The sequence below is a fragment of the Varanus komodoensis genome, unplaced genomic scaffold (assembly GCF_004798865.1).
Source record: "Varanus komodoensis strain SLA01 unplaced genomic scaffold, ASM479886v1 scaffold50, whole genome shotgun sequence".
In the NCBI taxonomy this organism is placed as follows: domain Eukaryota; kingdom Metazoa; phylum Chordata; class Lepidosauria; order Squamata; family Varanidae; genus Varanus; species Varanus komodoensis.
The window spans coordinates 430,269-457,417 of record NW_025336088.1 but is presented as its reverse complement, the minus strand read 5'-3'; the positions used below and the strand labels follow the sequence as shown (position 1 = coordinate 457,417).

At 45.2% G+C, this 27,149-nt stretch overlaps 1 protein-coding gene and 1 long non-coding RNA gene across 3 annotated transcripts in view; one reads left to right on the top strand and one right to left on the bottom strand.

Moving 5' to 3' along the window:
* FMNL1 (formin like 1) overlaps positions 1 to 27,149 on the top strand; it is a 115,846-nt gene that overhangs the window by 83,206 nt on the left and 5,491 nt on the right. Inside the window, exons 14-25 of one of the 2 annotated variants that reach the window (XM_044446925.1) lie at positions 277 to 517; positions 1,054 to 1,383; positions 1,769 to 1,893; positions 2,868 to 3,070; positions 4,359 to 4,593; positions 5,590 to 5,658; positions 6,611 to 6,691; positions 8,343 to 8,472; positions 8,709 to 8,872; positions 12,185 to 12,286; positions 15,121 to 15,219; positions 22,695 to 22,818. In XM_044446925.1, the coding sequence (XP_044302860.1) occupies positions 277 to 517; positions 1,054 to 1,383; positions 1,769 to 1,893; positions 2,868 to 3,070; positions 4,359 to 4,593; positions 5,590 to 5,658; positions 6,611 to 6,691; positions 8,343 to 8,472; positions 8,709 to 8,872; positions 12,185 to 12,286; positions 15,121 to 15,219; positions 22,695 to 22,818 (1,903 nt within the window). Of the gene's footprint in view, positions 1 to 267; positions 518 to 1,053; positions 1,384 to 1,768; positions 1,894 to 2,867; positions 3,071 to 4,358; positions 4,594 to 5,589; positions 5,659 to 6,610; positions 6,692 to 8,342; positions 8,473 to 8,708; positions 8,873 to 12,184; positions 12,287 to 15,120; positions 15,220 to 22,694; positions 22,819 to 27,149 lie in introns of both variants that reach the window. The other variant, XM_044446924.1, reaches the window with a different exon arrangement.
* On the bottom strand, positions 16,568 to 26,148 carry LOC123031704. Its single transcript, XR_006416376.1, has 3 exons — positions 23,436 to 26,148; positions 18,283 to 18,390; positions 16,568 to 18,108 (listed from the first exon to the last, which is right to left on the bottom strand). It is a non-coding gene; the product is annotated as an uncharacterized LOC123031704 (long non-coding RNA).

Here is a 27,149-nt window from a genome sequence, read left to right as displayed (position 1 = left end):
AGCATAATGGTGCGATCATGAAGGAATCTGATCCTCATACTACCTTACTTGCCGAAACTGGCATGAATGATTTGGTTGTTATTAAGCAGTGCAGAGAATGTTTGTCTGAATTCTAAAAATCCCAGAGTTGGTTTTTTAAAATAGAAAGGTTAGATTTCTGATCTGACCACCTATGATGGCAGCACTTGCATAAAGCTCAGAACCCAGATCTGCCCAAATTCATGCGTTTTGCATCCAGACGTTATGGTCTTCTAATCTCTTTTTCAGAACAAACAGGAACAAGTGAGTCAGAGGACCCCAGCTTTGCTACAAATGCAGCAGACTCAAGCGACAGGACAATCCCCAGAGTATTCTGCCCTGGAGCGCAAACTGGAGGAGCTAGAAGACAAGGGACTAATCCGGATCCTGCGTGGACTTGATGGCAAAGCCATCATGGAGATTGAGGTCATCCCTGTCATTGTGGAAACTGTGGCTCCATCCTCGGTTCCCACTGAAGCATCGTCATCCACCAGCACAGGTATTGTCCCACAGAACAAACAAGGGAGATCATTAGTTTAGCCATTTTGTGGGAGGAAACAGGGAATCTGGGGAGACCTGTCCTAGTTTCATCAAACAGCAGGTGTGTGCGTGGGGGTGGGGGAGAGGATATCATGTTTTTGAATGCTCTCATGTCTGAAAATAGCTCTGTGTTCTTCACTTTCGAGGCACAGGCCAGGATGGAACTTTTTTCTTTCAGTATGTTTGAACATACCAGGAGTGTGAAATGGCACACCTCATCCACAGCTCTTGAATCTAGCATTTGCATTTGCTGAGGAATCCCCACCTACCATGCAGGAATGTATTTCTTTACAGAAAACAGAGCTACTCATTGTAACAGTCTCAAATGTTCTTTTAATGCACTTCTGTTGATTCCCCTTTGTTTTTTATGCCCAGAATGGATGAGATGAGGAAGCCATCTGTGCATTTGCTTTCTTCTTTCCTTGCAATCACACAAATACTTTATGAGATACTATTTTTTTATACCAAAAGAGTTTTTGCTTCTTTTCTTTCCAGATTTACCTTCACCATCCACATCTCCTGTTCCTTCTGCTCCAGAAATTCCACCACCCCCACCTCTGCCCGTCATCGGAGACAGTGGCTCCACTGTTCTTCCAGTCTCACAAGAGGAAAGCTCACCACCTCCCCCTCCTCCTCCTCCCCCTCCTCCTCCAGCGCCACCCCTTCCTGTATCCAGTTCCCCACCACCTGCCCCACCACTTCCTGCGGCAGAAAATGTGCCCCCTCCGCCACCCCTCCAGGTGCTAGATGGCCCAATTCCTCCACCCCCTCCCCCTCCACCAATGGGTGATGGAGCAAATCTGCCAGGAATCAGAGTTAGTCCAGGTGAGCAGAAATTAAGGAGAGCCTTTCTGAAGATGGCATTTGCTGTGCCCAAATTTTGTATAAGCAATGTATGAATGTGTACATTTACTGATTAAATCATGAGTTTTAATGAGTTAATTAATCCAAGTATTCAATGAATGAACCAATAGTAGTTCATTTCTGTGGTGCTCCACAGCTGAAGCACTCTGAGCAATTCACAACACTCCATGCAATAAAAATCAGAAAATCAGAAAGAAAAACATTAAAATTTTGAAACAGCTGAAAGGGACAACAGCAAAGAATGACTCTTCAAAATGGCTGGGATGGGTGTTTTAAAATGTACCTTCCTAATTTGGGCTGGGGCCTGTGTGGTCAAGCTCTCACAGTCCTTCTTATGCCTGGGCAGCTGTCAAGATCAAGAAGCCAATCCAGACCAAATTCCGTATGCCTGTCTTCAACTGGGTGGCTTTGAAGCCTAACCAGATCAGTGGGACCGTGTTCAACGATCTTAATGACGAAAAGGTCCTTCAGGTAAGTCCATGACCAGATCTGTCCTCCCCATTTTCTTCTCATTTGCTGGTTGGCAGGAGGAGGTGTCCGCGGGGTGGGTGATCCACTATCACAGTCCAGGAAGAGACGGATTGCCTGATTAGTGACCTGAGCGCTCTCCAGCACCAGCTCCGCTTCCTTCATCCAGGATAGCCATTGCTCTCGGAGCAATTCCGTTCCATATTTCAGAAGCAAAAATAATTCCCAAGTCACTCCTTTTTCCATTCTGTTTGTGACTTAGTTCATTTTCTGATGACTCCTGCTCGTCCTCTCTCAGTGAAACGCCTTCAGTTATACACATGGGACTGACTTCAAACTGCTGCCCTGTGCAGACTTCCTCCACCCAGCGCTTGCTCCTAGCATTCCTCTTGCCACTCAGCCCAGAGCACCAGACCAAGTCTTGCAAGAGGAACCATATGGCAGCAGTGATGGTACCTTGGTACAGTGGTCACAAACCACCACTAAATGCCCTATCAATGAGTCATTGCTTTGGCATCTATCTGGCAGGTCTATGGCTCTTAGGCTGCATCTAATTTAAGCAGAAACTTTTGCTTCATGTCCAATAGTTGCCTAGTTAATAAGAACACTTTTATGCACTTATAAAATAATTTAGCTGCTTCATGAAAATTAACAAATAAGAATAACCCTTTTCATTCTTAAAATGGATTACAAAATTGAAAGCATAAACACTTCTTGCATCGCAGTCAGTTAAACTTACAACATTTTTGATATATGAACAGGTGGTATATCAACACCAACTTCAAATAGATATTTGGATATTTGGTCTGCTTTTGTTGAAGCCTGTGAATAGTTGCTAGAAAGTGGAATGGATTTTATACAAATCTCTCTCTCTCTCAATCTCTCCCCCACCCCTCTGTGTGTGTGTGTGTTTTAAGGAAATGTTTAAAATTAAAATTTCAGGAGTCCTTATTTCCTTGTTTTATTTCTTGATGCAGGAGCTTGATATGAATGACTTTGAGGAAAGATTCAAAACCAGAGCTCAAGGCCCTAGCCTGGAGATAAGTTCCTTGAAGGCAAAGTCCTCTCAGAAGGCCCCCAGTAAGGTGACACTGATTGAATCCAACCGGGCGAAGAACCTAGCTATTACACTCCGTAAGGGACAGCTCTCCATCGCTGGCATTTGTAAAGCCATTCAGACGTAAGTGGCGTATACTCAGGAACCATTTTCTCACTGATTTCCTTTCCCAATAAGGTGGGTAGAGGAGATGACACTTTCTGCAGATGTGCACGCATAAGAAATGAAGCCTTGAAAAGAGTGTTCACCTGACCATCAAGTCTGTTGCTAGGCACTTAAAAGATTTAGGGACCAAGCCCACAAAAGTTAAACCCACATAAAATTTTCACATGTCAATTTATCATTATATAGGCAGATGTAGAAATAATTACTAGGATGATTTATTTATTTAAATTTCACAGGAGGGCAAGCCAGCCAATTATGTCTTAAACAAAATATGTTGTTCAGTTCATTTGTTCCCTGCCCCAAATCATCTAAACCAATGGAAAAAGTTTCTTCTACACTTAATGTCCTTGGAAGAGATCATTTGCAAGGGGAGGCATTTTGAACACATTGAAAGGGGAGAGTTAACCATTTCTTCCCCATCTGCAACCCCCCTGAAACCTTTCTATGTAGAACAATTAGACGATAAGGACCTCCACACACACACCCAGTTCTCACCAGTGTACACTCGAGTCTCCAGAGAATAAATCTGGGCTTAGGATCCCATGAGTAACACCTCAGCCTGACCTTAACTGAGTGGTTTTATACCTGGCTCCCAGCCTGTTAGACATGCAGGCTGAGGAATACCCAAAACTAGAAGAGAAAGGGAATTCTGATCTTACAGATGATACCCATTCTTGAGGTGAATCCTTCAATTTGTTTAGGATGGGTGCCACATTCTATAGCACTTCAGCCAATTTGCCCCCCCCCCCCTAAATATACATCATTTCTCCCTGGTTTAAGGGCTATTTAATAGTGCCACCTTTTATGAGTCAGACCATCAGTCTGTCTAATCCTCAAGCCAACTTGGCTTCCTGAGATAGCAGGCAGGTATCCTTTGTAGCTCTGTTTTCTGAGATGCTTTTCACTGAATATGCCACTGAATTATGGTTCTCCTCAAATTTTATTGACAGAAAGGCTAGATTTAAATTTAGCCACAAATGGCTGCACTCATATGTCATCTTTGCTTGAATCTCAGGTGATGTTTCTTGTTCTTTTCATAAAGTGATTAACTCGTGCTCAAAAAGACTTTGGAGCATTGTTTTTAACACTTTTGAGAAGCTGAAAAGTGCATTTAGTTTCCTCTTTGTGGAACATGGAACAAGGATCTGGGTTGACTTAGTTACAGGAGTTTACTGTTTACAGAAGAGTCTGTGTACTCTTCTTCCACCCAACTTGATTAGGCCTGGTCTGCCTTGTTTCCATTCAGATATGACCAACAATCTCTTAGTCTTGATTTTCTGGAGTTGTTGATGCGCTTCATCCCTACGGAATATGAACTGGTGTTGATCCATAAGTATGAGAAGGAGCAGCGTCCACTGGATGAGCTTTCGGACGAGGACCAGTTCATGATTAAATTCAGCAGAATTCCTCGGCTGACAGAACGCATGAACATCATGATCTTCCTTGGCAATTTTGGAGACACAGTGCAGCTCCTCCTCCCGGTAAGGGGCTGAAGCAGGCAACCATATGGTGTCTTGGGCAAGGTGATGCCGGGGGTAGGGCTGTAACAGGTAGGTAAAATGGGCATAACACATTGACTCCTAAATGTTGGGGTTGTTTTTGGATGAAAGATGCTAGATGTAAAGATAGTTGCTCTCTTGCTTGATGACTTAGCAAGAACAGAGGGCTGAGTGCAGCTTCGCATAAGCTGCAGACACAGCAAAGCAGATTCGGTCGTTCCATACTGCTGGGGCAGGGATGTGAAAAGCACATGTGAAATAAGATAGGAGCAACAGCTTTTAAAATGCAACAGTTTTGGAATAGGACCAATGTCTTTGAGTAGAACGTGTTTAAAATCTTCATCAGTCAAGTCACTCCTGATGACCAGTTGTGGAAAATGTCTATGTGTTACATTTAGAGCCTGTCCTGGATATTGAAATTACTGCCAAGGAGCTGACCTCTGGCCAACCTGTGCTAGTGGGTGAGGCATCTTTAGGCCTTGCCTAAAGTTACCTCCATGTGGGTAACTATCTATAGTACCACAGGGCATCAGTGAAAAGTTCCAGTGTGTGTTTAAAGCAGAGCAGGGAAAATGCTGCCTTTGCAAACACCCATGTTCAGATCCCTGTAAGATCATGCATATTGCCCCCAGCAGCAATGCCTAGGTATTTGAAGTAATTTTCCTTCCCTGGTTGTGTACAAAATATGAAATATAATATTGATTATTCAAAAGGGAGAAGTTTCAAGGGATGCATATAAAGGGAAAGTGGGAATTAAACTTAAAACATTTCAAGATGCACCACTGTATCCCCCCACACTATCCCAGAATCTAATATGTACACAGTTCAAAAGTTAGAATCTTACTTCAAGATTTGTAGTAAAAGATCCAAATCCCATAAGTGCGATGGTTAGAATGAACGTTGAACCTTGCAGCAAAAGCTGTTGGACAAAGCAGGAGATCTGATGATGTTGTTACTGTGCCTCTTTCCCACCTTTAGCAGCTGAATGCTGTCATCGCTGCTTCGATGTCACTCAAGGCTTCTACCAAACTGCGCCAGATTCTGGAGGTGAGTATCCTTCCTTCCATGAAGGGTCTCCACAGACACAGGGCAGTGCAAGGACAGCTTCTTGGCAGGAAGCCCACCCATTAAAGCATTAAATCAGTAGTAGCTCAAAGTGCTGGTAGCTTCTTTTCGTGTATCTTTTCTTTTTTACCTCTGGATAGCTAACTTTGCTCTTAGACCAGAAAAGATTGATGTTTAGTACATGGAAGAGTAAGGAATACCTGCTTTTACATGAGTCACTGATACGGGAGAAGGCCCCCAAATTGTCAGCTTCTGGTGAAAACAGTCTTTTAGAGAGAAAATACATTATTTTATTTGTTTGTTTGTTTAAAGCTTTTCTATACTGTCCTCTTACCAAGAGTCTTAGGACAGTCTTACAATAAAAGAAAGTAGAGCACAGCATCATCTTCTATAAATCCCAATTAAAATGAAAATTTAAACCTTAAAATGTTGGGAAAATAAAAAAGTTTTGGCCTGGCACTGAAAAGAATGAATTGTTGGTGCCAGGCAAACCTCTCTGGGGAGTGTATTCTATAACAGGGGAGTCACCACAGAGAAGGCCCTTCTCTGGGTAGCCACTCTTAAGGGGCAGGCAGGCACATTAAAGCCAAATGTCCTAAAAATTTGGCATTTTATAGGAGAGTCATATAAGATAGGAGAAATGAATTTCATAACTAGTTCTTATCTTCTTCCTTAGGGCCACGCAAGGATTGGGTTCATACATTTAAGCTAGTGCTCCCAAAATTTTTCAGCTGCTACCCACTTTTCTCTTGAGCAACAACCTTAGCACCCCACACCTCTTTCTTTGTATTAGACCTATTGCTCTACTGCAAATTTAAAATAATCACCCCCCTGAATCTTTCCATAACTCCCAGGGGAGTAATACTGCCCACTTTGGGAAGCACTGATTTAAGCAAATAGTTACAACCATTTATGCCTGCTTGCCTCCCCATAGATTGTCCTGGCATTTGGAAATTACCTGAACAGCAGCAAACGGGGAGCAGCCTATGGGTTCCGGTTGCAGAGTCTTGATGCGGTAGGCATATACGTGTGTGTGTGCGTGCATTTGGGGTATGGAACATGGGAGGTTTGGTGCTAGGGCTGACCTTACCACTTGTCTGCTGATTTTGGTTGTCATGTGAAGAACAGCACATTGTTCATTATTTCTTTTATTGGGTTTATATCTTTATTCCTGGAGAAAGGTGCATTGAGGATTTTCCATTTCAAAAGCCAATATATCTTGGCCAGGAAACACCACAGCCTGGGGAGCAGGGGAATCTTTGCTGCTCCATCTTGGGCAGAAAAATGTCTTCAGTTGGCCATGCTTGATAGTCTTTTATGACAACATTGCAGGGCCGACATACGAACAAAAAATTGTGCCTAGTAATGGCTGTGTGTTATTTGCTGGACCATTATTTAATCGAAACAGCCACTAAGCCTGACGCTGTCTGCAGTGGAATACCATTCCCCACAAAGATCAGCCACAGCTCCACAGTGGGTGAAGATGTCACTCAGTTCCTGTCCTTCTGAGCTTAACAGGGTTATTCCTTGAGAAAGGTCTAGGAGGGTTTACACAACCTTTCCCAAGCTGCTGTGGTCAAAGTCTTTCTTCACCTTTTTCCAGCCTAAGATCCCCAAATGTTTTCGGACCACAATTTCCATCTTTTCCAGCCAGCATGGGATGATGGGAGTTGATCTGGGGACTCAGGTGTCGTGAGTCATGGTCCTTCTCCCAAGTAAACATGCTACTTGGGAGTTCTTTTTCACAATGCTTTATTGTTACACATCCTTATTGTCCAATATCTCTGAGTTCACCCAGAGTGAAGTGTAGCACTCTCTCTGAACACCCCTAAACTTCATTCTGTTTAAGAGGCTTTCTCTGATGCCTGCCCAGAGGCAGGCAGGGCATTGAGATTCCTTGCTTGCCTTTGTTGTTCTGACAACTGCATCTCCCTCCTGTGTTGCCTCCTAGCAACTGGCAACACCTCCTCAGGGGGAGGGGCCTCTGCATCTGACAGACTACTCAGCTGTTGGTGCACACCCTGGGCAGACCCTGAACCCACCTCCTGTTTTCATCTTGTCGTCTTTTAATCACAGCTATGCCCCTTGCTAGGTTATCTCCCCATTCCCATGGGACAGTGGCTTGTCACCCCCATCCTCCTGGGGCAACTCTGCTTGTTCTGCAGACATTCCTTGACCTTGATCTGATACTGTTGTTTGCTGACATTCCAAAACTGCTTTGTCTTCACTGTCTGAATTCCCATTCCCATCAAATCTATAAATAGGCTGCAGCCCTTCTGACTGCTCTTCCCTGTACTTGTGCACAACATCAGAGTTGGGATATAGCTGAACCAGCGGAAGCTTCTGGAGTGTAACCTTTCCCTCATGATCTTCTGTTGATGCTTTCATGATAATAAGAAAGACTGTCCTCCTGGTTTCTCATGGGCTGAACCTATTGATCAGTGACATTAAAAAGGCCAGTGCCATTGGTTATGGGTTTATAGAATCATAGAATAGTAGAATTGGAGTCTTCCAGTGTGTGTGATAGAAGACCCAAACTAGGGGACCTTCTGGAAAACAGATAAGGGCAAATGTGAGGGAAATATACCAGCAAGCGAAAGAGTAGGGTCATGTGACAGTTTGGGACCTTGAATTTTTCCCAGTTTGATGGCTGTTTTTCTTTGTAGCTCCTGGACATGAAATCAACAGACCGGAAGCAGACGCTACTTCATTACATAGTGCGGGTGATACAGGAGAAATATCCTGAACTCACAAACTTCTCCAGTGAACTACACTTCCTGGACAAAGCAGGGACAGGTGTGGAACCAGTGGTTTGTGGGCAGGAAAAACAGTGAACTACCCTCATGGTGAAGGATGGATGGGAAACCACTCCCTCTTCACGGCCATAGGAATTACAGGGGGGTGGAAATAGGAAATTGAGCCTACCCTGCACAAGTCATTCTAAACTTCTCTAAGGAGATGGATTAAGTGGAGCTATGCCAGCCCAGCTGGGCTTCCTTCTCCTCACTATCCTCTTTCTCTTGCCCTTGCAGTATCACTAGACAGTGTGCTCCAAGATGTTCGAGGCTTACAGAAAGGCATGGAGCTAACACGCAAGGAATTCATGCGTCAAGATGACAGTGCTGTGCTCAAGGATTTCCTCAAGGTGAACACAGAGGTGATGGAAAAACTCCAGGCAGACAGCAAAACTGCCCAGGTGAGGAAAATGGGGGCTTGTCCCAAAGGGGTTGCTGTGGTAACTGGGAAACAGGGTGGGAGGCTTTGACTTGCCAACGTCTCTTGGGAATCATTCTGTTTTCCAGTTAGCATTCTAAGGGCAAGATGCTCATTTTGCTGAACAGTCCATTAATGAATTCTTATACTGTAATAATGTTTCCAAATTGCTATGGCTATGATTTCATGCAAACTCCTAATAGATATATAATTTCTGGGATACCTCTTTCTATATGCACACATATACATGCATGCACATACACATGTATCCACATGTGTGTGTGCATACCCACTTATAAAATAACTTGTGATTTAAATCCCTCAGAGCCACCAGCTGCTTGTCGCTTTCTTTTTAAAAGGGTAGAGGAACGATGGAACTGAGCATTAATGTGTCTTGTGGCTGGACTGTACTAAGTTTGCATGCATTCAGGTTATAATTGAACTGCCAGGGTCTGTGTTTTAGATATCCCATTTTAATTTGACTCCACGTTTTATCAGTGATACTGTTTCTAGCAGACTGAGAGCCATCATTTTGCCTCAGCTGGAGGGCCCCCAAACATTTTGAAGCCTCACCTTAATAAATGTAGTTTTAGGGGCCTCACTGCATGAGGCCTATAACCTGGTGTTTTGAAGAAGCTTCTTCCATTTTCTTTGCAGGAAGATTACAATGTCCTTTACATAAGGGCTTTTTTTCCAGTGGGATTTCTTTGCTGCTTTTCTATATGTTCCACTACACAACGCAAGGTGATGCTCTGGTGTATAAAGGAATTGTGAAAATACACAAGACTTCTATAGTGGAAAATGTTACCATCTAAGAAAATGCCAGATTTCCTTGCTCTAAAAAAGGTGGGGGAAATGGCCAGAAAACGCAGGAAATTGTACTTCTATGGCTTTTATTTTGTGCTCCTGTAAAACTGATCACGTGCAGTTTCAGCAAAGGTTTTTCGGGATGAATTCCTTCCCCAAGGCAATGGATTTAGAGGGGTACTGATCCTGTGTGCCAGCTACTGGCAGTTTAGATGCCGCCACCTCAGTGTGTTGCATATAGTGGGTGCATACTTCAGAGAACCTCAGCAGCCTCTCTTGCTGCAGCAAATCCTGCAGCTGCTGCCAGCACTTTCCATAAAGCATAAGTGGCTGGCTGCTGTGCTGAGTTGTGCTGACTGCAGCAAGAGAGCATCCAGTACAGCTCTCCACACAGCCTAATCAGCTGGATGTCTTGCCCTGAGGCGTCCTTCCCCAAAGTGAAGTATTGACAGGGAGCTGACACTGTGCTGCCATCTCCAGGGATCTCCACCTCCCTGCTATTGCCCCTCTCTGGAAAGGGTCACCTTAGGGAGAGGTTCTGAGTGGAAGGTGGAAGTGGCATGCTGTGAGTCCTGCCTCAGGCCGTGGGAGTCTCATATGTGTATTCAGAAATAAATCCCATGGAATTCAGCAGAATTCCTTCCCAGATAAATGCACAGAATTCCCCTTTCCTCTTAAGATAAGCTATTGCAGCAATAGCAGCTCCCCATCTCCAGTCTTCTTTTCTTTCAATGCTAGCAGCTGGTTTAAGGCAGTTACAGAGGCGCCTTCCCACTAAGATAAATATCCTGGTGATGTTATTACCAGCCCAGCATTCCTCATCTGCATTAACTGGCTGCTTGCTTGTCTTTGAACTTGTGCAGCTCTCCTAGTGCATTTTTAGGGTTTTATATCAGAATTCTGGGGCTGAAGCTATTTATTGGGTTATTTCTTTTTAATTCTTTGTACATTAATTATGTATTTTCCTTTTCAGCAGCAAAATGATTTTCATTCCCAAATATTAAGGCATTTTAATGTTTAGCATTAAGGCAGCAGAAATAAACTCTGGTTTATTCCTGTTGTTGAAATGGTGTTACAGTGTAAGTGAATTTAAAATGCCAAATGTGCTTAAAGTATTTAAGCATGTGCTTGAAGTATTTAAAGGATTCTTTTAAAAAGTTAGTGTTACCAAACTGCAGAAGTGGTTTTGGCTTTGGGATTTTTGTTGCTCTAACATAATCTAGGGTGGCTATAAGTCAAAGATGACTTGTCAGCACATAACAAGAGCCATATAATCAAGGATATGAAGCAGAAGGAGGGGATGTGCCTCACTGGCAGAACCCCTGCAGGACATGCAGAAGGTCTCCATTTCCACCTTTGCATCTCCAGGTAGGGTGAGGAAAGGATCCTGCCAGAAGCCCTGCAGAGCTGCTGGAGTTAGTTGACAATACTGGGCGAGCTGGACCAAGGATCTGACCCAGTAGCTGGTTTGCCTAATCACCCTGCCTTGTTGGTGGTTACCCACTAGAAATAACTCATAAACCCAGGTGTCAGGGTTCAGATAACCCCTGGGCTGTTGTTGGGTTATTTGAGGGTTGCCGCCCACCCCCAGAAGCCCTGCCTTCTCACGCAAGCTGCCACAGTCCAGCTGGCACATGTGGCTGCTGCAACAAGCTATGGCAGCTTGATTCAGCTGCTATGACCACACGAACTGAGCCATGATAAGGCACATTCCATGAATGGTGGCTAAGGATGGGAAGAAGAGAAGTGTTGCCTCTTTACACTTGAAGAAATAGCCATGGCATCATAATTCCATTTCATTTCATTTCTATACTGCCTATAGCCAAAGCAGTCTGTGCAGTTCGCAACATTTAAGTCACCCATCCAGATTTCAACTGCCCTGACTCTGCTTAGCTTCAAGGATTAGGCAGAATCAGGCCATCAAGCTATACAGAAGCTACATGAAGAACGCATCTCCCGTAGGACCATTAAATCTAGGATCCAAAATGGCCAGCTGCACTGCTAGCTTTCAGCATTTTCCCCACTCCTTACCTGTGTGTACATTGGACCTACTCAGGAGAATCCTTCAGGCTTCATAAGTTGTTAAAGCTTATGCCATCCTCCTCCAACCTGGTGTTTTAGACAGTTCCCAGCATTCTTGATCATTGGCTATTATGGTGGCTAGAGCTAATGAGAGTTGTAGTCCAAAACTTCTGGAAAGCACCAGACTGGGGAAAGCTGCCTTACAGCATAATGAATATATTCATAATAATTAATAATGCACAGTAGTAGTTGTTGTTTTTGTTGTTGTTATTACAATGGCGATGACAACAACAACAACGACTCTGCAAAGTCTGTATTGTTTTTGCTGATAAAAAGAAATAGGTACTCCAATCCCCATCAGTCCTACAGCATATGCACACCATGAAAAAGAGGATGAAGGGTTTTAGTGTTGGTATTGCTGCTATGCCGATGGATGTGACATGTGGAGTTTTTGCTTGCCCCATAGGAAGCCTACGAGTCAACAGTGGAGTACTTTGGGGAAAATGCCAAAACCACCCCTCCAACCATGTTCTTCCCCACGTTTATGCGCTTTATCAAGGCATACAAGGTAAGAGACCTCCTGCTGGCCAAGCAACTGGTGAGCTGAGAAAGAAGCCTTAGTATTCAGAGCTCAACTGAGGCATGGTCTTGCAAAGCGGGTATTTTTTTCTCACAGTACTCCATGTTTATTTAGAGTCCAATGGGCTCCCTGGGCAGTTTACAAAAGTTACAGTTTTAAAAAATTAAAGAAACAAAAATTAAGAACAACAGAACCATAATAGCAATCTCAGTTGAATCAGCATAGAAGCATGGCAACAGTACAGAACAAAATACAATATAAAAAAAATTCTAAAAGTTAAACTGTTAAAATGCTGGAGAAATAAAAAGGTTTTCACCTAGTGTCCAAAGGAATACAAAGTGTCAGGCAAACCTCTTTAAAAAGCCTATTCCACAACTGGGGTGCCACAACCAAAAAGGTAGTCTTGGTAAAAGATTACCCACCTCTCTTCCTTTGGAAGGGGTTCCCAGAGAAGGATCCCCAAAGAGTTCAGGGTACAGGTGGGTACATCTGGGAGGAGGTCATCCTTCAGATAACCTGACCCCAAGCCATTTGACGCAGGCCTGGTCTTGTCATAGTGTGATCTTGCAAGCCGGTTCCCATAAACAATCTTGCTCCTCTGTTTTGGATCAATTGAATTTTCCAGACCATTTTCAAAGGCAGCCCATGTACAGCACATTCAGTAATCCAAACAAGAGGTTAGCAGAGCATGGATAACTGTAGTTAGGTTTTCTCTGTCCAGGTAGGATCATAGTTGGTATAGCAGCTTAAACTGAGAAATGATGTTTCATGCCACAGAGTCCACCTTGGCCTCAGGTGACAACTCTGGGTCCAGGAGCACCTCCAAACTATGAACTTTCCCCTTTAGGGGAGTGCAACCCTGCCCAGAACAGGCTAAATATCACCCAACCAGGCAGATGAACCACTTGCTAACAGCACCTCTGTCTTGTCTGGATTGAGTCTCAGTTTGTTGGCCCTTATCCAGTCTGTTACCATGCCCATACACTGATTCAGAGCAGCCACTGCCTCATCTGAGTTTGATGAAAAAGAGAAGTAGAGCTGAGTGTCATCTGTATATTGGTGACATCTCAGCGCATAGGAGGTTTCATGTAGCTGTTAAACAGTATAGGAGAGAAAACAGAACCCTGTGGTACTTCCTGGAATAATTTCCATGGCACTGAGCAATAATCCCCCAACACCACCTTCTGGAATATGCCAGCTGAGTAGAAGCAGAACCACCACAATGCAATGTTTCCTGTTGCCAGCCCTGCCAGCCTATGCAGAAGGATACCATGGTTGATGGTATCAAAAGCTGCTCAGAGGTCCAGGAAATTCAACAGGTTTACACTCCACTTGTCCTTCTCCTACCAAAGGTGGTAGTCAAGGCAGTCTCTGTTCCAAAACCAGACCAGAAGCCTGACTTGAAATGAATCTAGATAATCCATTTCCTTCAAGAGTGCCTGGAGCTGTTCAGTCACCACCTGCTCAAGCACCTTGCCCAGGAAGGAAATCTTGGCCACTGGCCTATAGTTATTAACTTCCTCTCAGTCCAGGTTTGTTTTTTTCAGGTGTGGCTTAATTACAGCCTCTTCTAGAGAGGCTGGCACCATCCTCTCTCTGTCAAGGAGATGTTCACAGCCTCCTGGACCCAGGTAGCAATCCCTGCCTTAGTTGCTGTAATGAGCCATGAGGGGCAAGGGTTCCGCACACAAGTGGTGGACCAGACTTGACCAGGCACCTTGTCAATATCCTCAGGCCTCGATAACTGAAGCTCATCCAATAAAACTGGACCAGACAGTGCTCTGGAAGCCTCTGCTAGTAACTGCATTAATTATGGAGACCAATTCATGATGAATCCAACTACTTTATCTTCAAAGTGCTGTGCAAATCAGTTACAGCAAACTACCAAAGGCTCTGCAACTTCTTCTTGCCCAGAATATAATAGGCCACAGACCACTAAGGAATGTTCCATTGGACAACACTGAGAAGATGCCATGCTGATGGAAAAGAGCTGCCCTTTGGCTACCCTCGGAGTAGGCTTAATAATGTCTTTGAGTTTTCCTCCATCGGTGTTCTAGCCCTCTCCCCTCTTGCTTCATTGCCCTCAGCTACGGTGTGCACTGAGGAGCTGCCCAAGGAAAGAGGGCAAAGGGGTGTCATCCACCGGAGCTGTTTTTGCATTCCACAGAGTGACCTGGGCTTCAATGGGTGCACCAGCCGTACAGGATGAAAGCTCCCCCAGAGCCTTCTGGAAACTTTCAGGATTCATTAGCTTCTTGGTGTGGACCATTTTAAATGGTCCTCCACCCTTGCAGAGGGGGAAGGGAGCTGGAAGAGATCCTACAGCTCAGTAGGAAGTGATCTGACCATTACAAGGAGATTCTTGTTTATCCCCCGACTTCCAGATCACAATCCCCCTGCCCAGTTGAGAAAACCAAATCAAAGGGGTGTCCTTTTACATGTGTTGGACCAATAACATGTTGAGATAGCCCCATCGTTGTTGTGGCAGCTGGGATAGCTCAGAATAAAGTAATGATTTCTGCATAGTAGGGAGACCCTGTAGATATGTGGACCTATTAGTAGCTTGTAAATTAAAAGAAATATATATCTTCAAAAATCCTCAAAGCTGTCAAGAAGGGCTCAGAAATGCCTCAGACTGAGAGAGTGCTGAGGGCATCAGTTGTAGTGGGGCTGAGAGGGAAGAGGAAGTGGGGAGGAGCTTGCCTTGCTTGAGCACAGCTCATATTTCTCACCCAGAACAGAAGAAGTGAGGTCACCCTCTGATTATCTATGTGCGATGGCTTTGCATGATGTATTGTCCTCTCTTTCCCTCCCATAAACAGAAAGCAGAGGAAGATATCCAGCTGTGGAGGAAGCAAGAAGCAGCAGCCAAAGAGGAGCAGTCGGAGCCTGCCAGCAAAGAGGAACCAGCCGCTCCCAAGGTATGTGTTCCTATCAGAGTTGGCCCACGCATTAGACAGAATGAGGCAAGCTGTGGAAAGGCACTGGATTGTGGCCACTCCCTCCCTTGCTCCCGCTTGCCACAGCTGCCTCTCCTTGCCTTGGGATGCTGCTGTTGGAGCCCTGCCTGCTCTGCTGGGCCACGAAGCAAAATGCCCATAAGCTCTGGAGGACTATGGGGCATTCCTGGAGCAATGAACTGCTCCCCCGTTCATTGCACCCCCAACTCCCATCTGCTTTCTGGTTTCCCCATCACTGGTGGCATCAATCGTCCATCACACCCATGCCTGAGAAAGAATTAGTTTCCCACCAGGCTGGTAGCTTCTGTGCCAACCCAGCCAACTTCCTGCCTCAGGATGAGGCAGAGGAGCAGGGAGGGGACGCCCCTCCATTGCCCCAGGAGAGAAGAGGAAACCGTATGCTCCTTCTCAGAGTCTCAGAGCAATCGGCAGCCAGCACTGGCCCGTCCGAGTCTCCTGCCCTTGGTCCCACCCTCCCCCTCCCATTGGGTATGGCTGTAGTCCTGTGTCTTTCTTTGCCTAATGCCACCGCTGCCACACACGCTGCTGTCAGACACCCTGCTATAAAAAAGCAACGAGCAGGCGGTGCTTTGCTTCTTTCTTACATCCTATATCAGTGGAGGCTTCCCCACAGGAGGCAGTAATCATTATCTACTGTACAGTGGCAATTCATCTGCGGATTGGTTTTGATCCTTTAAGTGCGCAGTCCAGTCTAAATGTCCAAACCTGCAGGATCCTGGGCATCCCATGCAGGGTGGGATGAGTGTAGATGCAAAGGACAACTCTGCACTCCTCCTGCCCTCAAAGGCACTTTTGAGTTGGTCTTGCCCAGTGTAATGTCAAGCATCACAGCACAAGCAAGGGAGGCTGAGGTGCCACCCATATATCCTATATGTCCCATATATTGTGCTGGCACAGGTCTGCTGCCCTCCCCACCCTCCAGAATACCAGTGGCCTCAGAGATAGAGCCAGAGCAGTTCTTTCCACACTGGCTGCAGAGCTAAGGAGACCCCGCTGCAAGGCCAGAACAATTGGAAATCACATAGCTGGGTCTCCAAAAAATCCCTATGGCTATCAAGATGCTGTCTAGCAGCCATAGGATTGTGCTATTTGTGCTGACTCATCAAAACTAAAATTAGTGTTTGCCAAACATTCCCCCCCCCACCCCCCAGAAACAGATCTATTAATTATAGTTTAGTCAGGCATCCTACACTTAAGAGGATGATTTTCTATTTTAAGGCATCCTTTATTTGATGGATTATTTAGTCCAAGTCTAGTTGAAAGTAAAAATAAATACAAATGATAAAGGAAGAAACAGGCCACCATCAACCTCTTTTTATTAGTGCGCCATTTTTCCAGAAAATTGTGCCCAAAGCAGCTCACAACATAGCAAATGAAAAGCAGTAAATATAATTTACCTGATATCAAACAGCTATAAATATAACAATATTCAAATGCAATAAAAACAGTTACAAATAACTGCAGTGTGGCAGTTGAATACATAGCAGAAATATGAGCACATAAAATAGCAAATAAAACAGTGTAGATAAACCAAATGAATCCAACAGCTAAATACTAAACAGGAGACGGAATAAAGCACAATACAAAAGTATTACAGTATATAAGTAAAGGACACTCCACCATGGTAGCCTTCCTTCCCTCCAGCTTTCTTTCACCTGTGCTCTCCCATCTCTCACCTTGGGTAGGGAAATAGCCAGTCCTTCAAGGGTCAGATACCCCCAGCTTTTGTGTCTTTCCACTAAGCACTCACTGGTCTTCAGGTGGCAGGTGTTACTGGACTCCCCAGGGTAAGACAAGTGGAAGTGCTCAGCTCAGATGTTAAGTCCCCCTCTATCAAACATTCTTTCCTTTGACATTACCTGTCAACAATTGGCACCTAGCCGCAAACTGTATTTCTAGGTTAAATTACAGTAATTATTTCAAGATGTGCATCTGAATCAACATATATTCATTTTATGCAAAGCAATGTCCCCTCTGCTGCCTTCTTTACTGATGCATGTCCCTTCTCTCTCTCTTTGATGCCATTCAAGTGGCTATTCTGTCCTATCTTGCTTTTAAGCTTCTGCAGAAGACTTGCATATTTGGGATATTAGGCATTTCCATTCCAAGACCCAGTGCAGTGAAAGCATAAGGCTAATCCTCAGGCTTGGCAATTGTTTTGGTGATTGTTCAGTAAGGCCCCCACCTTCTCCAGTCTCCACCAAGATTGCCTGCTAAGCACAACACAGATGAGGGTATCAGGTCTGGCAGAAAGCACAGGGGTAATTTGGCCCTACAAAGGGGTCCACTTGACAAGAGTCTCTCCAAATTTCTGTTCCTCATCACTGCAGCCTGCTTCTTCCCCGCCCTTTGCGCTGGTCCAAACAACACTGTTGGTGAGAAAGAGCAGCAGCAGATGTGGCTGTTGCCTTACTGACCATCTCTGTGCCTGTCAAGCAAGCCAGAGAAACAGGATGAGGAGAATTAACAGCTGGTGGCAGTAGCAGTGGGGAGGGGCCCACTGTGGCCTCTTGCCCAAAGGCACTGAAGAAGCTGGAGCTGACACTGTATCCGGTTTACATTGCAATCAAAAGGCCTCCCAGCTTTCAATAGGGACTGCAGCTAACTTATGGACGAGATACGGTGACTCCTGCCCCCATATGGTATTCTGGCTTGGCTGGTTGTAGGATCAGGGGTGAGAAGTGTCAAGAAACAGTGATGGCAAGTCTGCTGGGGATATAGAGTCAAAGAAAATTAAAGTTTATTCAGGTAAACAGGACATACATGCAGCATGTAGGTAGCTCCAAAAGATGCTTCAAAGATGGCTTCTGTGCAGGGTACGTTCATAATCTGCTAGTCGAGTAGGTAATTTGGAGGAGGGTCGGGGATCAGGTAGGCAGTTTGTTGGAGGCACGGGTGGAAACAAATCAAGACAAGGGATAAGACTGAAATCAAGGAACAAAGAAGAAAAAAAGACTGAAGATTTTAGGGCAGGCATACATCAGCATATGTGTACAGGATTACCTGAGGAGCAGGACTTGCAACATGGTTTCCTGACCTTGACGATTCCAAATCTGTTCTAGTGGGAGCCATATTATGGAGCTTTCACTCATTTTGTCTTGACAGGCATACCTGTAAGTCAAAGGAAAGCCACAGGATTACCACTTCCCCCTTCTGTCCCTGTCTAAATGTATCCCTATACAGAGTCAGACACAGACCTTGACTTGTGCTTATCCTACCCAGCAAGGAATGTCAAAAACTTTCTCTAGTGGCCACCATTTTCTTCAGCTCTTAAGTGTCTTTTCCTTGCTCAGCCTTATGGTTGCACGGTTAACTCTCTTTCAGCAGGCAACTGAGAAAAATAACACAAGGCAGGCACTCAACTCTTCTCCCAGCAATTTAGGCAGGGCCTGCTGGTTCTTCAGCCTTCCTTTTCCAACATTCCCATCTTCTCTCAGCTTATAGCATCTGCAGTATGTGCTCAGAGAGACTCCCAGACTCTTCCTGAGTCTAGACAAGGCTTCAGCTGTTTGGCCCAACAGAGCACAAGGCTTTACTGGCTAAACTAGGTAGACTACAGAGGCCTTCACAAGCCTCCAGACAAACTGAAGACCAGTTCATTGATATTACTAAGTCTGGGGATGGTGTAAAAGCTTGAGTGGAGCAACCACCCAAGTCCATGAATGCTTATGGACTGAAGGTTGCACAATCTTCTTGCACATCATCTGTGCATCGCTCAATTCATGGCAAGTTCTGTGCAAATGATCTTCCTCCTCCTCATGTGCAGCAGCACGCACAAAGGCTGCTGCACATGACATGGAAGAGGAATACTGCTTACGCAGTATTTGTTTTCTGCCCCTAAATATACCTGACTGTAAGCACACACCAAGGCTCAGTTGTATTCACTAGTTTTTCTCCAGCCGTACTCAAACTACCTGCTGTTTTGTTTCATTGTTCTCAGCTTAGTGATATACCAAGAGCTGTACAGGATCTACTCCAGAGAGTATGTGCAGAAGCATGTGTGTTAATTGTCCAGATCATCACTGTCTTCCAGAAATTATCCAGGGATTTGACAGGCCTGCCAGCCATATCAACTGGAAAACCCCCGAGGACTCTCTGGAAATTATCTGGAATTCATTAGTCTCTGGAGGTGGACCTCCTTAATAACTCTCCTGTGCTTGTAGAGAGGAAAAGCTGTTGGCTGTCTGAATCTCAGTCAGTGATATCTGATCATGACAAATGGACTAATTCACTTCCTAACGCCCAGAACCCATCCAGAACAGAATGTCCTGGAATGGCAGCTTCCAAGCAAGTCAAATTCATCAGTCACCTATAAATTCAACCAAATTCATCAGTTACCTATAACTGGAAGGGAGTAATGCAGAAAGCCACAGTATGTCCATAGAAATTATGCATTGGTTCCTTTTGGGGCAATAATCCATATTGCAGAATATGGCCTGAACCAATCAACAAAATCCCCCAGCCACATATAAGTACATGAGAAGGATGCAGTGAGTTGTAAAACTCACACAGAAACCATGCTGTGATACCCATTTCAAGCAATAGCACATATTCCAAAAAAATGGCTCAAAATGGTGATTTTCAAGGTGACCAAATCAATCAGATTCACCAGCCAGACATAACTGGATGGGAATTGTGTAAGAACCCACAAAACTTCCATAAAACCATGTTCCCATACTTGTTTCAGGTAATAGTCTACAATTCTAGCATTTATATTGCATTCATATCTCACCTTTTTTTGCCCTTGTCAGGAACCCGAGGCAGGTGACATAGCTCTGTTTTTAATCCTCCTGACATCATCTCTGTGAGGCAGGTTAGGCTGAGAGTGAATGACTGACCCAAAGTCACCCACGGAGCTTCATGGCTGGATGGGAACTAGAACCTGGATCTCCTAGATCTCCAGACCAACACTATAACCACTATACCACCCTGCCCATGCATGACCAATCATAAAAAAACACTACCGCTCATCTGGTGGCTCACGGATGCTGTGTTTCACATTAGCAACTCAACAGTGCATTTATAAGCTATAGAATTTGGAAGAGCCTTTGTTTTGCTCATTGTATTTAATCCAGAATGCTTCCAATGGAAGCAGTTAGTCTTTAGAGGAGAGGGAGCATGGACTGAAATAGGTTTAAAAAAGAAGCACTGAGTGTGCTAGTCACATGCAGGACAGGTATACGGCATGTACAGCCATGCTAGGACTCTCATGGGGTTCCTGAGCTGTTGACGTGATGTTCTAAATCGGAGGCGAGGAAACACTTTTAGATTGAGTGCCAGATTTCCTCAGGGGAAATCTCTCCAGAGCTGAATACCAAGGGAGAGAGTGACAGCAGTCAGCGGTAAGCATGGCCAAGGGCAAAAACAGGCAACTCCATCTCCCCCTAATCCCTCCCACCATTCTGTAGGTAAGCTTAGAGTAAAGGTCACTGTCACACGGGGAGCATGTTGAAGGGAAATCAGAGAGGAATGCTAACTCTTCCCCAGTTTGCACCTCCCAATCCCCTCCTTCACCGAAAAGGCTTAGCAATAAAGTCCCTATTTGTATGAGTAAGAGGTATTTGCCTTTTGCTTGGTAAACCAAATTACACAGAGGGAGCACAGGAGGAGAGGCTGCTGGCTGGATCTGATTGTGAGAAGCAGCTTGGATATCCAGCCCTGAGCCTACTGTGTGAGAGCAACTGCATGAGTTCCTCTGTCACTGAGGTTTGTGTGTGTTCGTTGCGATAAACAGATGAAAGTAGGATGGGAGGACTCCCACCTGCCAGTGCTCAGTAAGCCTCTGTCACAACATGACCAGCTATGGCTGTTGGGCAAGCGCCTCCCCTTCATAGTGCATGTTTAATGCAGGAACATGTGCTGGACAGTGGCTGCCAAGGTCAGTCTCAGCTGTTGCCCGTGGCTGGCATGCTAGAACTGGTGTTTTCTCAACTTTGAGCTTTTTTTTGCTCCTTGAGATTTTGGCAAACTGAAGTCAGATTGTGCACAAACAGGATGGACTGTTGCAGAAACAAGTACTCTTAAAGCAGAGGCTTTATCAAGTGAATCGGCCAATGCTGTCTCTTGGGCCAACTCTCTCTCCTTCTGTCTGTGACTTTACCATTCAATGTGGGAACCATTGCAGTCCATTTCAGAGTGGAGTGGGAGCAATGCCCTCCTCTTCCTTTTCAGTGTGGCTCATCAGAAATACTAGCTGCTAGTCAGAGTTCTCTCTATGTATTAGAATCACAGAATGGCATAGTTAGAAGGGGCCAATAAGTCCATTGGTTCCAGGCCCATGCTCAGCACAGCACTCCATGTTACAGCATCCCGAATAGATTAATAGATGGCTGTCCAGCTGCACCTGGGATGCCTCCAGAGCAGAGAGCCCACAGACTTCATGGGTAATTGGTTCCATTGTAATACTGCTCTAGCAGTCAGAAAGTTTTTCTTGCTGTTCATCCAGAATCTGACTTCCTGAAACTTGAGCCCATTACTCCATGTCCTGCTCTCTGAAGATCAAGAAAAGATCCTGGCTCTTGCCTTTGTGACAACCTTTCACATACTTGAAGAGCGCTGTCGTACCTCCCCTCAGTCTTCTCCAGGCTAAACATGCCCAGTTTTCCAGTTTTTTCTCACGAGGCTTTGTTTTCAGTCCCCTGATCATCTTTGTTGTCCTCTGTACCTTTTCCAATTTGTCTGCTCTTTCTTATACTATGGTGCCCAGAACTGGTCACAGTACTGAAGATGAGGCCTAAACAGTGCTGTGTAGACATATGCTACCTGCCTGTACTGGTTGATCCTTTGTAGCCTGGCCTTCTTTCCAGTTTCTATAGGTGTCTTTTTGTCTTCAGGTCAACTCTGAGCTTTTTGTGAAGCCATATTGCCTTCTTTCATCTTCTTGTTTTTCTTGTTTGTAATTTTTTAAAAAAAAAATCGCACCAACCTTGGATTCCTTTTTTCATTAGAGTCACTTGCCAGGGATCATACTTACCTAAGTTTATGAAAATTGGCTCTCCTAAAATCCAGGGCATATGTTCAGCTGCACTCAGCTTTTGTTTCCTTTTGCACCAAATTTTCAATACAACATGGTCACTTATCTCCAGATTTCCCATAACTGCCCCTTTATTCAGTAAGCCATCCCTGTTTGTTAGAATCAAGTCACTCTGCATTATCCTGTCAAAGGGGGCAGGACTCCTTTTACTTATATTTGTCAGAGCTTTTAAAAAGTATTTGTATTTGTTGTCCTGGCCTCTTGTGACCAGACTGGGTTAAAAAAGGCCCCAGTTAATGAAATTATGGATGGCTGTAGCTACAGCAGCCCCCATACGTGGTTCCTTGGATAGCTGCCTGAATGCTCTTGCACTGAAGACATACACCTCCGCCTTTGGAGCGATACATGTGTAACCACAGCAACCCTTTCTCTCTCTTGGCAGTCACCCACCCACAAAGCCAAGAGGCAGCAAATGGACCTCATTGCTGAACTGAAGAAGAAGCAGCTGGTGAAGGAACCCCTCATTTATGAGGAGAAAGATGGTGCCATTGAGGACATTATTACAGGTAAGGAGAGGGGAAGCTGCTCGTCTGAGCAGGTGCTGTACTGTCTGTGCGTCCCACAGAGGGCTAATGGAGTGACAGCTGATCGGAATCTTACTGCTTGTGGAAGGTGGTCCTCCATAACTCTTGATCTGCACAAGTAAGCACAGCATCATGCCCCCTCTGCAGCCTCCTGGATATATCTAGGGGTGCAGAGGAGGGGGCAATAGTAGGCATCACTGCATGGGCCAAGGGCCCTGCCAAGCATCTCCCAGTATGCACTGAATTCTTTGGATGGAACCCATACTTTTGAGAGTGAATGTTTGCTTACCGGTGTTCGAACACTAAGCCCCGTGATTGGGTTCTATGCCAAATTTCCAACATTGTGGATGGGCACTAGTATTTAAATGCCCTCTAAAACCACCAGTCACAAATAAAATAAAAAATACGAAATAAAATTTAATAGCTAAACCTGCATGTAGCTTTACTGCTACTTATTTGTTATTTTACTAACATGGCTAAGTTGGCTCACAGCCTAGCCAAAACATAAAAATCAATACATATAAAATAATATAAAAGATATTATGTGGTATGGTCCCACATACCGAATTAAGCCTGCTTTAGATATAACTGATACTCACACCTCATGCGTTTGTGCCCTTGCAAACTCACATCTTGATTTCTCAATTTATGGAAGCTCAACTCCATGGATACACAGAAATATAACAGATGTTTCTGCTGCTGCTGCTGCGAATCAGCTTGCTTTTGACTCTGTTTCAAAAAGGCACTCTTCTGACTCTATTCTTTTTAGCTTTTCTGCATTTTTTTCCTGCAAACAAGATAATCTGCTTTTACTAATCACTGTACACGTCACACTTTAAAGCTCTCTAGTGTCTTTCCCTAGCATATTAAATTGCATATTCATTCACTCACTCACTCACTCATCTAAATTGCATTCTGGGTGGTCCCATGTGTGGCCCACAGGCTGCATGTGACCAGCCTCCCAAGGCTTTGTTCTGCAGCCCTCTTGGTGCTTGTCCCCCCCTGCCCCTGTCCCCATCTCCCAGTCTGGATCCCAGTGATGGGCACGGGCATGATTGCAGTGAGCTATCATGAGGGTGCCACCCCATCCTGCTCGCTTTCTTAGGCTCAGGAAGAGAGCGGGTTGGCCTGGCAGCCCTGTAAGCACTTGCCCAGCATGCCCCGCACCATTCCAGCTGACAAGTGCAAAGGTGTTATACTTGAGTTCATTGGCTCAAGTACAAGAGGCTTGGTGCGCCAAATCCAGGAAGGAAGGAGGGACCACAGGAATCACATGGGAGGGTTTCTGGTGGGGAGAAACAAGGAAGAAAGCAATGGGCCACTCCAGAGGAGAGGTCATTGTGCTTGGCTGTGGTCAGAAAAGAAATGTAATTCATTGTGGGTTCTGAGTCGATGGCTTCATGTAACCATTGAGGTATGAAAAGTTCTTTCCATTCCATTTTCTGATTCTTTCCATTTCTATACTACCTGGTGGCTAAGTGCTGGGGTCACAACAATGAACACTATAAAATACAATAAAATAAAACATATTGTAGAACTTTTAAAAGTTTAAAGTTGCACAATAAAACCAAAGTAAAAGGCAGAATCAGTATAAAAATCCAAAAATTCAAGAACAGATGTTAAAATAACAAACACTGAAGGACTGCAGTAGCATCTGCCATAGAAAAGGCCAGTTCATATGGGCAGGTGAACCTTCCTGTGGAGGCCATTCCACAGCCAGGATGCTAGGACTGAAAATGTCCCTCTGTGGTAATCAACCAGCCCATCTGCCTCTCTGTTTATTAGCCCTTATCCAGCATGCCCACATTTGGCACGTATCCAGACTGAAGAGCTGTAAGCAGAGCTGAGTGTCATCTGCCTATTCATGACAGATCAGTTCACCACTCCAGATAACCCCTCTCAACAGTCTCATGTAGATCTTGAAGATAGGAGATAAGCTGGAGCTCCCAGTAACCCCTGAGTGGGAGCAGAACCACTGCCACTCAAGACCTTCAACTCCTGACCCAAACAGCCTATCCAGAGAGCAGGTATCAAAATGGTATGCCTACCAGATGGTACAGAAAGCTGCTGAGAGGCTAAAGAGACTTTCCCTGGCCCTTTGTTCAGCACAGGTCACCCCACAGAATGGCCAGGGCAGATCTGCAATAAACCAACTGGTCTATAGTAGTCAACATCTTCTGGATCCTGATTAGGCTTCTTCAGAAGTGGCTTAATTGCTGTCTTCTTTAATTCTTTAAGAGGCTGGTGCAGCCACTAAATCAAGTTGGAATTTAAAATCTGCTGGACCAAATTTGACATCTCCTCCCTATTATTTATCATCTATTTAAGAGACTTGCATACTGCTTACCATATTTTAAGAACACCTCCATCAAGAGCAACTGCTTCTTGTCTCAAGCATGTTGGTATTAGTGACTGGGGGGATAGTTTGTACAAACCCCAGAATTAGGGAGACCTCAACAACTGGCAATTAACCAGTAAAAGTAAACTAGCTGGTGCTCTGGCTATGTTTCCAGTGTAACAGCATTCACTGGTGTCCAGATCAGACCAGATTTGAGTGGCTTGCTCTTCAAGATGTTGTTCACCATAGCATGCTGCTGAAGGTTCAGGGTTGTCCTCCTGTATAGAAGCATGATTCCTCTCCAGGCAGTGAAGTGTAAGAAGCAGCAAGTTGTATGCTCCCCTCCCACCACCTCCCACCCTTGCAGATACTGCCAAGTGAGTGGCTACATCAGAGTTCCCTGATGCATTTCCAGGGACACTTTTCCTCAGTGCCTACCTAAGAGGAAGGAACACATCAAAGCCGAGCATTTGGACCTGCCCATCTGGATAGATAGCCAGACCCAACCTGCCACGTTGGTTCTTTTTCTTGGAGGTCTGACATGATGTCAGTCTTCCATGCAGGACTCTGGGAACCTGTCGTCAAATCAGCTTTTCTTGAAGGTATCTCTGGAGTCGAGGGGAGGAAGCAAGAGTGCAGTAGGGCTTTGCGAAAGTAGTAGTGATCCCACACACCTGCTCAGGCCAACAATGTGATGAAAAGTATTCCAAGGCAAAAACCATCTCTCCTCAGGATCAAGTGATCCAGGGACTGTGAAGGGTCAAACCAAGGAATTCTTAAAATTAGTGCCAAGTGTGGCACTGCAGCCAGGTAAAACCAAAGTTGTTTTGATGCCTCTGGATTTCCAGGAGCAGAAGCTTGATCTAATGGGCAAGCCACGGGTCCTCAAACTATGGCTCACGGGATGGATCCAGCCCACCATGGCCATTCATCCGGCCCATGCTGCCGCTTGCCACCCACATGCGCGCTTGCTGTGCGGGCGGGGAGGCGGTGGCTTGCTCACTCGGAGATGGCTTCGGACTCGCTGGGAGATCTCCGAGCGAGCGAGCCACCGCCGCGCGCACTTGATGCCGCCTCGAGCGTGCCCGACTGCAGCTCACTGGCCCATGCCCCCAGGCACCCCCACCACAGCCCTTCAACTGGCCCCCTACTGAAAGAGTTTGAGGACCGCTGGGGTAAGCTATCAGTGATTGGTGTGGTTCTTGGAGAATCCAGAGGGCTCATGGCTGCTGGGCAAATTCAGTATCCATTAGATTGTTGGAGGTCCCCGAGTCTGCCATGGCAGTTGTCTGAGTAGTGGAATAATTTGAACAGTGTGATGTCATGTCCAGTTACAACAACAGCAGGCATGGAAGTTGACCTGGAGCTGGAGGACTGATGTTAGTCTCCCCCACCCAGTCCTAGGATCTCAGCTAAGGCTGCATCTGATTATTTCTCAGAAGTAAAGAACATGGATATTTTGCTGAACAGGCATTTCCAAAATGCCCTGCCTTCCTGCAGTATAGTCAGAGGCCATCTTGTTTATGCTCTTGTTTTTTCCTGTAGAGTTTGGTGTGCTTAGGCCTCACCTAACTGCATGAGCATGTGGAACTCAGTAGGGATCCAGGGCTTGGAAGGCTCAACAATGGAGTAAACACTTCTTGGGGTGGTATGATTCAGGGACCTTCCAGAGGTTCATCAATCATTGAACAGAGTTAGATCAATCTCATCGGCACTGAGGGCTGTTCCACTCTGGCTGGCTTATCCAAGATTTCATCAGCCAATCCTTCCTGGTACTGGTCCACCAGAATACCCCCACTCCAGCTGAAGTCCTGAGTTAGCAAACCAAAGCAGCTGGTACAGGAATCCAAAGGTCCCTTATTTTGTCAGAGGTGTCATAGCCATTGGTTTGCAATATTTGCCTTCTGAAGATCTTCATAGGTGGTCTGCAAAGATGAAAACTAGACAGGAAGAAGCTGGCTTGAATAGGTAGGGG